This window comes from Chiloscyllium plagiosum, chromosome 36 (genome assembly GCF_004010195.1).
Source record: "Chiloscyllium plagiosum isolate BGI_BamShark_2017 chromosome 36, ASM401019v2, whole genome shotgun sequence".
Classification (NCBI taxonomy): Eukaryota; Metazoa; Chordata; class Chondrichthyes; order Orectolobiformes; family Hemiscylliidae; genus Chiloscyllium; species Chiloscyllium plagiosum.
This window is the reverse complement of record NC_057745.1, coordinates 29,920,623-29,934,621: the sequence shown is the minus strand read 5'-3', so window position 1 is coordinate 29,934,621 and position 13,999 is coordinate 29,920,623. Positions and strand designations below refer to the sequence as shown.

Below are 13,999 nucleotides of genomic sequence, written 5' to 3'. Positions count from 1 at the left end.
CCATGGTACACTGGAAGTTTGCGGTTGGTTTTTGCAGATAGAAGGTAGGTGATCCACAAAAAAAATTCAGCCTTTCATTAAACGACAATATTATGATTTACTTGTACAAAGTGCTTTTTCAAATCAAATCTTATTTGTCAAACAAAGGACTTCAGTTTTCAGCAATCATTTGGATAAAGAATTGAACTTCCACGTAGCATTGCATATTGTTTAAATAACAAAAAGAGACACAGAATATATTAGTTAAAATCTTGTCAGACTATTCAAACACTTCAGTATAGCATATAAAAACAAGGTATCCATAAAATGACAGACCAAATAAAATGCAGTGAGTCCTTAAGTTTACAGACATGTCAAGAACTGGCATCAGCTTTTCTTTTAAAATACGGGAACTCTTATTTTCAAAACAGTCACTGCATATACTAGCTACCACAGGGAGATTTACTGATAGCTATAAAGAGGTTTGGAAAGGTTGCCCCACAGAGTAGAGATCAGAGTGGTGCTGGAAAAGCACAGCAGGTCAGGCAGCAACTGAGGAGCAGAAAAATCGATGTTTCGGGCAAAAGCCCTTCATCAGGAATGGAGGCAGGAAGCCTCCAGGGTGGAGAGCTAAATGGGGGGTGGGGTGGGGTGGGGAAATGAGGAAACTGGTGAAGTCCACATGATGCCCTGGGGTTGAAGTGTTCCGAGGCTGAAGATGAGGCGTTCTTCAGCCAGGCGTCGGGTGGTGAGGGAGCGGCGGTGGAGGAGGCCTAGGACCTGCATGTCCTCTGCAGAGTGGGAGGGGGATTTGAAATGTTGGACCATGGGGCGGTGGGGTTGATTGGTGCGAGTGTCCCGGAGATGTTCCCTGAAGCGCTCTGCGAGGCAGTGTCCAGTCTCCCCAATATAGAGGGTAGTCAAGCTATAGGCTGACACTGTCTGCATGGTATGTTGCCATGGATATGATGATGTCCCAGACACTAATATCATCTTACCAGGATATGGCCTGTCTTACTGAAAGGGCAGACCCACTAGAGATATAGAGAGGTACTCCTGATGATGTTGTGCATGGCCTATTTCCAGAAACTACTCTGTTGCAGTTACGTTAACCACCTTCCACTTCAACCGGAGATCAAACATGGACAGTACAAAGTTCGAGACGGGGTGGGTGGGGAATATACCTAACGCCATCCTCACCCTGAAGGCCACTTTTGTGTGCAGCTACACCGAACTGTGCGTAAACCCTCGGTGCATAAAATGTACTGAGATTCTACCTGACCCCACTTTTGCAAAGGATGGGACTAGTCTTGGCACCGCGGAACACTCCAAGTAGTTGGCACATTCCGTATCACCTGTCTGTCGTGGAAATATTTGCAAAGGAAAACACCTTTGACCACAAGTCCATCAGGACATAATCAGCACGTAGTGTCCTTGAGATCCTGCTGGAAAAGGAGAGTGTAGATCCTGTCGAGTTGTTCCCTGAGGAGATCATCAAAGTAATTTGGCAGAATACCTCATCACCAGAACTCTCCAACAAAGACATCACTTGGCCGGTGGTGAGAACGGCACTACCTTCATGTACTCCCAGTTGGTCTGCCCCATCGCCTCAAAGCAGCTGCAGGGGCGTAGAGACTGTAACACATCTCCTGCTGGAAGCTGCCTTTGTGAAGAAAGTCTGGAGAAAGTTGCAGTACTTGGATGTAGGTTTGCTCGCTGAGCTGGAAGGTTCACTTTCAAATGTTTCATCACCATAGTAGATCACATCATCAGTGAGCCTCTGGATTAAGCACTGGTGATGTGGAGTGCTTTTTATTTACGTGTTTAGGTTTCCTTGGATTGGTGACATCATTTCCTGTGGTGATGTCATTTCCTGGGTTTTTTCAGGGAGTGGTAAATGGGATCCAAGTCAATATGTTTTCTGATAGAGTTCTGGTTGGAATGCCATGCTTCTGGGAATTCTTGCGCATGTCTCTGTTTAATTTGTCCTAGGATGGATGTTTTCTCCCAGTCGAGGTCGTGTACTTCCTCATCTGTATGTAAAAATACTAGTGAGAGTGGGTCATATCTTTTTTGTGGCTAGTTAATGTTCATGTATCCTGGTGGCTAGTTTCCTACCTGTTTGTGCAATGTAGTGTTTGTTACAGTTCATGCAAGGTATTTTGTAAATGACATTAGTTTTGCTTGTTGTCTGTATAGGGTCTTTCAAGTTCATTAGCTTCTGTTTTAGTGTGTGGGTGGGTTCACGGGCTCCCATGATGCCAAGAGGTCTGAGTAGTCTGGCAGTCATTTCCGAGATGTCTTCAATGTAGGGGAGAGCAGCCAGGGTTTCTGGACAAGTTTTGCCTGCTTGTTTGGGTTTGTTGCTGAGAAATCGGTGGACTGTCTTCCTTGGGTACCCATTCTTTTTTAATACACTGTATAGGTGATTTTCCTCTGCTCTTACGAGACATATAGATGAGGAAGGACATCACCTCGACTGGGACAGCACATCCATCCTAGGACGAGCTAAACAGAGACATGCGCAAGAATTTCTAGAAGAACAGCATTCCATCCGAAACTCTATCAACAAACGCATTGACTTGGATCCCATTTACCATCCCCTGAGAAAAAGAACAGGAAATTACATCACCAAACCAAGTAAACCCAAACACATAAATGAAAAGTGGGCCATAACACCAATGCTTCATATGGTGACGAAACGTCTGAAAATGAATCTTCTACCTCAGCGAGTAAACCTACATCCAGAGCCTCAACATGCAGTACATTTTTGAGCTTCGTCCCGAGCAGGTCTGTAACACAGGATTCTGTGCTCTACGGTCTCCACACCAAAATAAATATCAATTGCGTCTGAAGGACCATCGACTTGGTGAAGATGCTCTTTGGTCTGCCGAAACTTATCAGTCTTCCATAACAAGGAGTTGACCTCGACTGAGCGTTGTAGATTGGCGCATTCTATGGTCCATGAATCCGTGCTGAGGGATACACTAAACCTTGGGGTAGTTGCTGCCAAGATATAGTGGGAAAAGACCACCATCTAAAGTCTTTCTGGAAAAGTTCAATGAGGCTCTGAACTGTTGTCAGACCCTCACAATGTCTCAAGTATATGTATATAATATGTTTTGCAAATAAGACGTACCTTTGGGTTTTTGAAACTGTCTGGAGAGTCAAACCAATGTTTATCTGTAGTCAATAATGCTAAGACAGCACAGAAACAAACTGCTCTAGTGACAAAGATAACTTTATAAATAAAGTATATTTTTGAAATGAAAATAAATCAAAGTAGCAACTGAGATCTGCACTGGCAGTAATCTTGTCGAAATCCCAGCTTCCTCCCTGGAAATTTCTGCTCACGTTGGGGAAAGAAAGAAATTTACATTTATACTTAATCTTTCATAACATCAGGATGTCCCAAAATGCTTTCAAAACAACCAAGCACTTTTGAAATAAAGTTACTGTTAAAGATAGGGAATAATCCAATATCACAATGGACAGCACAACACAGAAAGTACTACATTGGCAGTAGCCTTGAGGAAGTGAAATGAACTTTAGAAGATTAAGTCTTTACTATCGGCACAATTTTGTACTGAAAGGTCCCAACAAAAGCAACGGATCGAACATGAATGCTTTTTCAAATAGCACTACACAATTTTTCATACATGCCTGAGAAGTCAGATAAAGCCATGGCTTAACATCTTATCTGGCACTTCTGTTAATGTTGTGCTTTCTGAGATCTCCAACGCAATGTGTGTTTAAATCTCTAGTGAAGTACTAGAACCACATTCTAACTGAGAGGCGTGAATGCTACCAAGGAATGAAATTTTAGCTCAATGCCTCAACTTTGTCTGCCACTTTTCAGATTTTCTGTTCATTTTAACTGGGAGAGATTTTTGTTTCAAGTTAAAACAAGACTTTGAAACAAAGCTAAATTCAAGATTCTAATATGAATTTGCCTTCTGTACTCTAACTGAAGCAAAGGGCTAGAGTAACTTGAACAAAACTTGAAACCTCTTGTATGCACTTGAATAGAAACTGTTATCCTTATCAAATCAAGGCAATTAAATCACATTCACACATAACAAGCTGAACTTCACAAGGAGAAGCAGGACATGGTTGTCAGGGTCAAAGGTGCCAACCTGGAACCCAGTAAACAAATTTGGTGCAGCTGACTCCTAACTGGTCACCTGAGGGCCCCATGTCCAAGGAGAGGGATGACAGCTCTGAATCCTCAGCAGTGCTTCTTGGTTAGGTAATAAAAACTGAAAGAACTGCAGATGCCATTAATCAGAAACAAAAACGGAAGTTGCTGGAAAGGTTCAGCAGGTCTGGCAGCATCTGTGAAGAGAAATCAGAGTTAACGTTTTGGGTCCGGTGACCCTACTTCAGAACTGATGAAAGCTAGTAAAATGTTGGTTTATATGCAGAAGATAGGGTTGGGAAGGATGTAAGGAGTAAACAATTGGAGGGGATAGAGCCCAAAGAGAGAGAAGAATAGTTGGACAGACAAAAGAGTCAATAATGATCTGACTGGGAGGGTGGAAATCTGTTAATGGAGACTGTTAGTGACTAACAACAGGTAGTGTGTCATGGTAGACTATGTGATAACAAGGTAAAAACAAGGAATGCAGACGCTGGAAACCAGAGTCTAGGTTAGAGTGGTGCTGGAAATGCACAGCAGGTCAGGCAGCGGCCGAGGAGCAGTAAAATCGACGTTTCGGGAAACGTCGATTTTCCTGCTCCTCAGATGCTGCCTGACCTGCTGTGCTTTTTCAGCACCACTCTAATCTAGACTGTGTGATAACAAGGTCCGGTGTATGGGGTAGGGGACTAGGACATAGGAGAGTTCAGGCCCTAAAGTTATTGAACTTGATACTGAGTCTGGAGCGATGCAGGGTTATCAAGCAGAAAATGAGGAGTTGTTCTTCCAGCTTGCACTGAGATTCACTGGAGCACTGCAACAAGCCTGAGACAGAGATGTTGGCCAGGGAACAAAGTGGTGTGTTAAAGTGACAGGCAACTGGAAGCTCAGGGTCTTTTTTGTGGGCAGAACATTGATGGTCTGTGAAGCAGCTATGCAGTCTATGCTTCATTTCCCCAATGTAGAGGGGACTACATTGTGAGCAGCGAATGCAGTAGACTAGATTGTGAGAAGTGCAGATAAAGTGCTGCTTCACCTGGAAGGTATGGATCTTTGGATACTGAGGAGGGAGGAGGTAAATGGGCAAGTGTTACACCTTCTGCAGTCGCAGGGCAAGGTTCTCTGGGGGTGGGGGGGATGTTGGGAGTGAAAGAACATTGGACGAGGGTGTTACAGAAGGAACGGTCCCTACGGATGGCAGACAAAGGAGGGGAGGGAAATATGTGTCAGAAGGTGGTGAAAATGGCAGCTGATGATCTTCTGGATGTGGATGCTGGTGGGATGATAGGTAAGGACAAGGAGAATCCTATCACTGTTGCGGGAGGGAAGAGATGGGTGAGGGCCGAAATGCAGGAGATTGATCGGAGCCAGTTGAGGGCCCTGTTGACAATGGTGATGGGGAATCCTTGGTTGAGGAAGAAGGTGGACATTTCGGAAGCTCTCTTGTTTAAGTTGGCCTAATAGGAACATATGCGACAGATGGAGGAACTGGGAAAAAGGAATGGAGTCTTTACAGGAAACAGGGTATGAGGATGTACAGTCCAGCTAGCTGTGGGAGTGGATGGGTTTATAGTGGACATGAATGGCCAGTCTATCCATTGAAATGAAAACAGAAATGTTGAGGAAGGGAGGGAGGAGTCAGAAAGAGACCTGGTGAAAGTGAAGGCAGGGTGGAAACTGAAAGCGAAATCGATAAACATTTTCAACTCCGGATGAGAGAAGGAAGTAGATCCGATGGTATCATCGATGTATCAGAGAAAGAGTGGAGTCCAGAATAGGACTGAAACAAGGAATATTCCACGTACCCCACAAAGTGACAGGTATACCTGGGGTTCATGCAAGTACCCCTGGCCACCCTTCCGACCTGAAGAAAATGAGAGGAGTTTCCACACTGTAAGTAATCTAATCTAATCTTTAAAAGCGAAGGTGTTGAGAGTGAGGACAAACTCGGCCAAGTGGAGGGTGGGGATGGTTCAGGCCTTTGGTCCAGGAAGAAGCAGAGAGCATCCATCCTGCTCGAGGAAGAAAGTTATTAGCATACAAAGGATGCAGTAAAAATATACAAGATTTTTCCAGGACTGAAGGGTTTGCTTTATAAGGAAAGACTGGACAGGCTGCATCATTTATCCCTGGAGTGTCAAAAATTGAGGGGTGACCTTATAAAGGTTTACAAATTCATGAGGGGACAGACAAGGTGAATAGCCAATGTCTTTTTCTCAGGGTAGGGAAGTCCAAACCTAGAAGGAATAGGTTTAAAGTGAGAGGAGAAAGATTTGAAAGGAACCCAAGAGGCAATCTTTTACCACAGAGAGTGGTGCATGTATGGAACGAGCTACAAGAGGAAGTGGTAAAGGTCGGTATTGATCAGGTACATAAATAGGAAAGGTTTAGAGGGATATGAGCCAACAGCAGGCAAATGGGTCTAGTTCAGCTTAGGATACCTGGTTGGCATGGATGAGTTGCATCTAGGGTCTGTTTCCGTGCTGTATGACTCTAAGACTGTAAATGTTCCCTTAATATTGTTCGTGTTATAAACAAAAAGCATTTCTCCGTTCCATTAGGAGAAATTATTCAAGATTTCCTAGCTTTTGAAAGTCATTTTCAAGACACAATCTTATTCAGTACTCATCAGAATGAACTGTCCTTCTTTCTCTTTTTATCTTTACAAATCACAACTCTAAAGAAATTCTTCTGCAGGGTTATGGTGCTGTGACTGGTACATAATAAACAGTATTCGAGAATCTTCTGAGCTAGATTCAGAAAGGAATCATGAAAATGATGGCAACAGAATTGCACCACATTATATTATTGAATTTTCTCAGCAATCTATCCCAACTTCCTATGAAGTTATATATTTTCACATCTGCTACCACTATTTTCTTTTTTCCTTTTACTTCAGTTTTCATTTCTCCTTTAGAAAACCATACAAGCAGCTTTCACATCCTCTCCTCTGCTCATGATTTTAATGTTAGCCCAGTGGTCCCATCCTCACACAGACATATCACTTCACCTCAATGTGATCATTCAGTCTGCTTCTTTTACTTCTTATGTGCATACATGAAGGAATAATCTGAAAATAGGCATTAAACAAAAGATATATTTCTATTAATTATTTCACAAAGACCAACAACTTAGAGAAATTTACACATACTAGTCCCTAATTGTAGCATGAAAATTCTTCGATGTTCTTCAAACACTCTGCCCTTGGTAAATGGTAGAAGGTAAATTCCATGCTGATCGCATATTTGAACACTAAAAGCCATATAAGTAAGTTACCTGTCTATCTGTATGAGCAACCAGAATATATATAAATCACCGATAATGAAATCAACCTAACCAGCATCACTTGTTTAATACACAAGGAAATAGTGCTTGGTAACCACAATGTTTTGACATTGCCACCATCACACCTTGTGTAAGATGCCACATTGAGGTAATCATTTCTTATGGTTTGTTTCCTTCCTGGAACAAAAGGGTCTGTTGTATTAACACTTTCGACAATCACAACTTTTCAACAATATATTGCTAAAAAGGAACAGATTGCTTGTTAAATTGCATTATATAAATCCACATCTAAAATTGCTTTCTTCAACAAATAGCTGTTGTATCTGTAAGCACCACAGAATCTCCATTAATTTTAATACCAAAAAAAAGTAAGAAATTCATACATACACACCTTGGTTAAAGCTTCTGAAGGGTCATACTTTGGTCCTAGCACAAACAATTTCTGCCCTCTACGAATTGTTCCACTATATACTCTAGCGAACGCAATGAAGTGCTCTTTCTGTTGACTCTCCTGTAAGCAAGTAGTCAGATCTGCCTGCTCCATCTGACTCTCTACGTGCAAGTCTTAAGTGGAAAGAAAAATAAGTACAAATAAATCTCTGTCTTATGATTACAAGACAAGCAAACGTTATGAAATATAAGCTGGAATCCTGAGTAATTCATAAAGTAACTAACTGATGGTTGAATGCAACACATATTTTGTTTTTTTTAAATTAATCTAATTTATTCCTCATATCTTCAAAGTTAAAAAATGCATAAGATTCTAATGAAACACTTTAATGAATGAACAAAAATGACTAATGAAGTAATGTTTTTTGAAGAAAATAGATGATTTGCAATGATGGGTGTAGTTCCATTTAATTCTGCAGTGGCTCTGCACGCTTTGATGATCATTCAAATTAAATTGAATGGCAGCTGTCTAGTTACAGTTTCCATTCCACATCACTAGTGTAGCTGTTGTTTCTTCATTAGCCATCCACCAGTAATGCTTCCATCACCCTTTCCAACCAGAAAGACACTTGCAATCATAAGATGCATATTACTTACACATACATATATCATTAAATATGTATGTAGAAGATAGTAATTGTTTCAAATAGTCAACAAATGAGTTATGTAGTGTTAAATCTGTCTTGAATAAAACTGATCAACTTTTGGCGACAGACTGCCAACACTTAATCAATCAGCACCAACTAATGGGTCTCAGAACCGGCTAGCCACCTACAAGTAGAACTGGGTAAATAAATGGGCGATGCTAAAAAGCACCCTAAATACATAGAATTGGGCTTTAGCAGCACCATGCCAACCAGGAAAGAAAATAAAATCAAATAAACTAGCTCACAAAGCATTTCTTAGTCGTGAGGAAGAGTGTCTGACAATAATAAATTAACTGTTTCGAGTACTTCCATAAGAAACAGTATTTTCTCAGACTTGTCAGCAATATATCAGTTCTACTAAAAAGATAAAAAAAAGTACAGGTGCTAATATTATTGTTTATAAAATCTTATATTATAGATTTAAAACTTTGAGACTGCGTCCAGTTTGCTAAATTGTTATCATGCAATAATCATCAAAAGAAAGATGCAAAAAATATTGCTACTAAAATGAAACAAGTATACTTTGAGAGGAAAATAAAGAATTGCACTTTTGTTCTAGAAGCAATACTAATTACAATGATAAGAGTTTTTACCTTTTGTGCTTGCGTTCATTGGGGAGATCTCAACAGTCTTCTCAGGTGGGTTTTGTTCCAACTTCTGCATCTGATTTACAAGTTTTTCTGCATGCCTTTTTCTGGCCTGCTCCCGCCGCTGAGCTATCTCTTCTTGACTCAAGGGTCTTCAAGAAAAGAAGTACAGAATTAAAACATACTACAACTGCACTTTTTTAAATGTTACTTTATATTTGATTGTGTACTGAATTGGGAAAAGGGCTCTTTTATAACAAAGGATTGAATGTGAATACAAAATGAGATTCCACCAACACGTAGCTGATTGGTGTGTGGGCTTGCGACCAGTTGTAGATGTCAAAGGTCATTAGCCTGGCCACAACTATCTGTTTGGGGGCTCTGTATACCCTCAATATTTTTTAACTTTGTGATACTGCAAACCAAGCCCCTGCAGTCATGCTCCCTCAGTGACTCATGACAAACACCTCCAGTAGTACACCTCTACTTTATCAGAATTATTCAAATTGCTATTAATAAAATTAAGATCAAAAAAAGACTTTCATCCATATCTCACTCTAGTTGTTCCAAAACCACTTCACAGTCAACGAAGTCACTCTGTAGGTTCATGTGAAAATCAATTTTTATATATTAATATCCCCCAGGCATGCATGAGATAAATCATCTGAACAGATTTAACAAATCATCTGAAAAATAGCATCTGTAACAGTACAATTTTCTCAGTAGTAATACCTAAATATCACTCTAGTATCCATGTCAGAATTGAGACTTGAACCCACATTCTCCAAATCAAGTATGCCTCGGGTGGTATTCATAGTTTTGCTGATTTGAAAGATTGACTGTACTTTTTCATCAAAAGAAAATGTTATGATCAAATGCAATTTTTCTAAACTTGAATTGAGACAAATGTTAGAAATATCACCTTTCACTAAAATGATACGGTATAATGCTTCATTATTTACAAAGAACATCATTAGTTTGCTGATAAGTCCATAAGCAGAAGAGCAGAAATAAGTCATTCAGCCCATTGAATCTGTTTGCCATTCAATGAGATCATAGCTGGTCTGATGATCCTCAATTCCACTTTCCTGACTTTTACATTTATCCTCAATTCCCTTCCTGATTAAAAATCTATTGCAGCCTCAAACAAACTTAATGAACCAACTTCAACAGCCCTGTGTAGTAAAGAATACCAGAGGTTTACTACTCCCACAAAAGAAATTCCTCCTCATTGTTTTAAATGGGTGATATCTTACTCTAACATCATGCCCTCTAGTTTTAGGCTCTCCCAGAATGGGACACAACCTCTCAACCTCTGTCTAACCCTAACCCTAAGAATCATGTATGTTCCAAAATTATTGCCTTTCTTTCTAAATTTTCATGACCACCTACTCAACTGGTCGGCACAAGAGAACCAACCTAGTGAACCATTAATTGACAGCTTCCAATGACAGCCTAATTCTCTTTTAATAAAGACATTAAAACTGTCCATAGTATTCTCAGCTGTGGCTTGAAGAGCTCTTGTTCAATTTTACCTAGGTTTTCCAACTCACATATTCTGTTCACTTTGAAAAAAAGGTCAACATTTCATTTGCCTTGCCTATGTCCTGAATTTGTATGACAGGTTTTTATGTTTCATGCATGAAGACTCCCAAATCCCTCTGTGCTGTCGCTTTCTGCAATCTTTCTCCATTTAAATAATATTCAGCTCCTCTGTCCTTCCCACCAAAGTCACAAACTCACATTTTCCCATAACATATTCCATTTGTCAAGGTTTTCACTACTCACTTAAACTTTCTTTAACCCTCTATAGATTACTTGCTTTTCCACCTACAATCTAATGCACCTGACGTAACAAGGTAGTTACTAAAATAATTTCTTGCCCTCCAATACCAGAGTATGGGAAATGGGGCCAAACATAGCCTACTACTTTATGAGTTTAGATTTTATTTTTGATGTTCAATCTGCTCTTAAATATAATTGTTTGTGATTTGGAGAAATCTATTGCAAAAGTGCTCGTTTCACACTATCATCTACCTCTGAAGCCCGCCTACTGTACAGTAGTTTTGGTATTCTAATTTGTATCCAAGGAAGATAAGAAGCAGTGAATGAATAGATAGAACCAACAGCACTATCACATAGTTCATTTTATGTCTAGTAGTGCAGAAATATAAACAAAATATTCTGAGATTGTTGGTACCAGTAATTCTGCTCTGGACAGCAACTCCTGCCCACGTTCGAGAGGTGGTATTCTGACATTTACTCTTAATCACCACAAGACAGAAAGATCCAGGTGAAATGTATTCTTCAAGAATTGGTGAAACTAAACATTAAAGAATTCAAGTAAAACTGAGCAATTTATAATTGAGTTCTGACTTACAGCCAACTTTCTCCTTTAAACATTACTTCTAGATCAAGAAAGATTCAAATAGTCATGAAACAAAGATCACACTATCACTTAATCATAATGACAGTCTCTTCACAAGATGTCTTAAATAATCACCATTTACCCACCCATATCATTTTCTGACAAAACAGCTGAATTATTTTCGCTATCGTTTAGGATGCATTTCATCAATTTAAGGGTTACCTCTTCAAATGTTGATCTGTGTTGAGTTACATACCTTCAACTTTTCAAACACTAGCCCTGTGCCTCAAATAAATCTTAGTTAAACTTCATATTATAAAATTAAAACCGACTGCATGTTATTATAAACAAGAGGTTAAGTCATTAAAAGCTTGTCATGTACAAATTAATAGATTATAAAAACTGCCATTTAACAGGAGGGCATAAAAACCTATTCAGGAGGATTATTTTAAAGTGAAAAGCCATTACCGGTTGTTATTTCAGAATCGCTTATATAATCAACTGCCTCAATTTTTGAGTAAAGATCTATTCCTGTGTTTGATGTCAGTCTGCACAAACAGGGCTAAGTTATTCATTAAATATCATATCGCACTTGCCCATAAAGGTACAAACAATTTTCAGAGAACAAAACACGTGCTGTTTCTCATTGCATAAACAACAGATAAGATCTCTGAACAATAAATGCCTCAAATCCATTCTGGTTTCTGTCTATCATTTATCTTAGTTCCCCATCAACAGGAACTAAGGAAATTCAAATAACGGGATTCTGTGCGCATTAAAGCCAATATCCAATACAAATCCAATGCTATCTGTACCTTTTACAAACTGACCTCGGAATATGATGTTCATTATTACACACGTGGTTCAATATCATCCAAAATTACATGGTTGTACAAAATATTGACATGAACGTATTATATGCCTGAAATAATAAAAATCAGTCATTATTTACTGTTTTCAAGTGCTTCACTCAAACAATAAACTCAGGACCAGAGGTGTTTACAGCACAAGAAGCCACTAAACCCATGTATATTTATGTAATATTTGCCTTTGGCACAACAGAATGAATTTTACTTCCTGCACTCTCCTTGTGAACCAGTATTTTCTTCTGATTCAACTCTTTAAAATTTAACAATTTATCCTTAAAAGACATAATAGTCTCTGCTTTAACTGCTGTTTGTTACAAAAGCATACCATTCTTCAACAATACCGTGAATGAATTTGGCTTAATTATTTGTCCTTACCAGCGATTAAATGAATGGTCCCTTGGTCTTGCCAGTGCCTCCAGGATCACAGGACAGAGTTCATTTTAAAAACCTCTAAGTCTCCTCTTGGTTTTACAGCATTCTAATTTCTCCATCTCTAGCATCATCCAAGCATTTATGCATTTCTCTGCTCTTCATTCAGTCAAGCTTGTTTATATCATCCTGAAGTTGTATAGCTTTCTACTTGTGTGCCATCAAATTTAGACTTTGCAGTCCTTACATTCACTGCAAATAATCAACTCCTCCCCCATACATGCAACCTATAGAGTAAAAGTGCTATATCCATTTTCCAATTATTTTATCGAAATCCTTAATTTCCAGTCTCTAACCAATACCTAGCTCAGTTCAGATATATCAAACCTTCAATTTTTGTAACAAGCCTCCTTGTGAGACATCTTATCCAGTGCAATACTGTTACTATGTTGCTTTTACTCACAAAACTATGTCTTCAAATCATGCAATCATGTGCTGTACTGCTTTCACTCCATTGCTCCTTTAAAATCTCACACTGTTTCAAGAAGTTAATCAGGCAAAAGGTAGCAAGATAAATTCAAGTGGATGCAAAATAATTTTGAATAAAATTTATTATTTCTGTACTATAGTTCCCCTCAGGAACATACCACAGAAAATCAACATCTTTTCCAACAAGAAGGACATTCTAAACTCTCTTCCAAGTATTTATATTCAATATACTCCTAATCCTATGTGATTGATTCAAGGCCATGTTCAAGAGAAAATCACCAAATTTCTATAATTTCATGACCAGTTGGATCAATAATTAGTATGACAAATAATTATTCAGCTAACGAGTACATGGAAGAGTTGCAAAAGATAATTTAGCAAATCATAATCACTAGAATTACTGGTGTCAATGCTAAATAATAATGGTGAGAAACATAGAACATAGAACAATACAGCACACGATGTTGTGCCGAACATTTGTCCTAGCTTAAGCACCTATCCATGTACCTATCCAATTGCCGCTTAAAGGTCACCAAAGATTCTGACTCTACCACTCCCACAGGCAGCGCATTCCATGCCCCCACCACTCTCTGGGTAAAGAACCCACCCCTGACATCTCCCCTATACCTTCCACCCTTCACCTTAAATTTATGTCCAATTGTAACACTCTGTTGCACCCGAAGAAAAAGTTTCTGACTGTCGACTCAATCTATTCCTCTGATCATCTCATAAACCTCTATCAAGTCACCCCTCATCCTTCGCCGTTCCAACGAGAAAAGGCCGAGAACTCTCAACCTAGCCTCGTACGACTTCCTCTC

General features: G+C 39.4%; 1 protein-coding gene across 2 annotated transcripts in view; it reads right to left on the bottom strand.

Moving 5' to 3' along the window:
- The window catches only part of efl1 (elongation factor like GTPase 1), a 262,860-nt gene that overhangs the window by 145,254 nt on the left and 103,607 nt on the right, over window positions 1–13,999 (bottom strand). For both annotated transcript variants that reach the window (XM_043677604.1, XM_043677605.1), the window contains 2 exons: window positions 9,093–9,238; window positions 7,794–7,966 (listed from right to left, as the gene is read on the bottom strand). In XM_043677604.1, coding sequence (XP_043533539.1) covers window positions 7,794–7,966; window positions 9,093–9,238 — 319 coding nt within the window. The remainder of the gene's footprint in view (window positions 1–7,793; window positions 7,967–9,092; window positions 9,239–13,999) is intronic.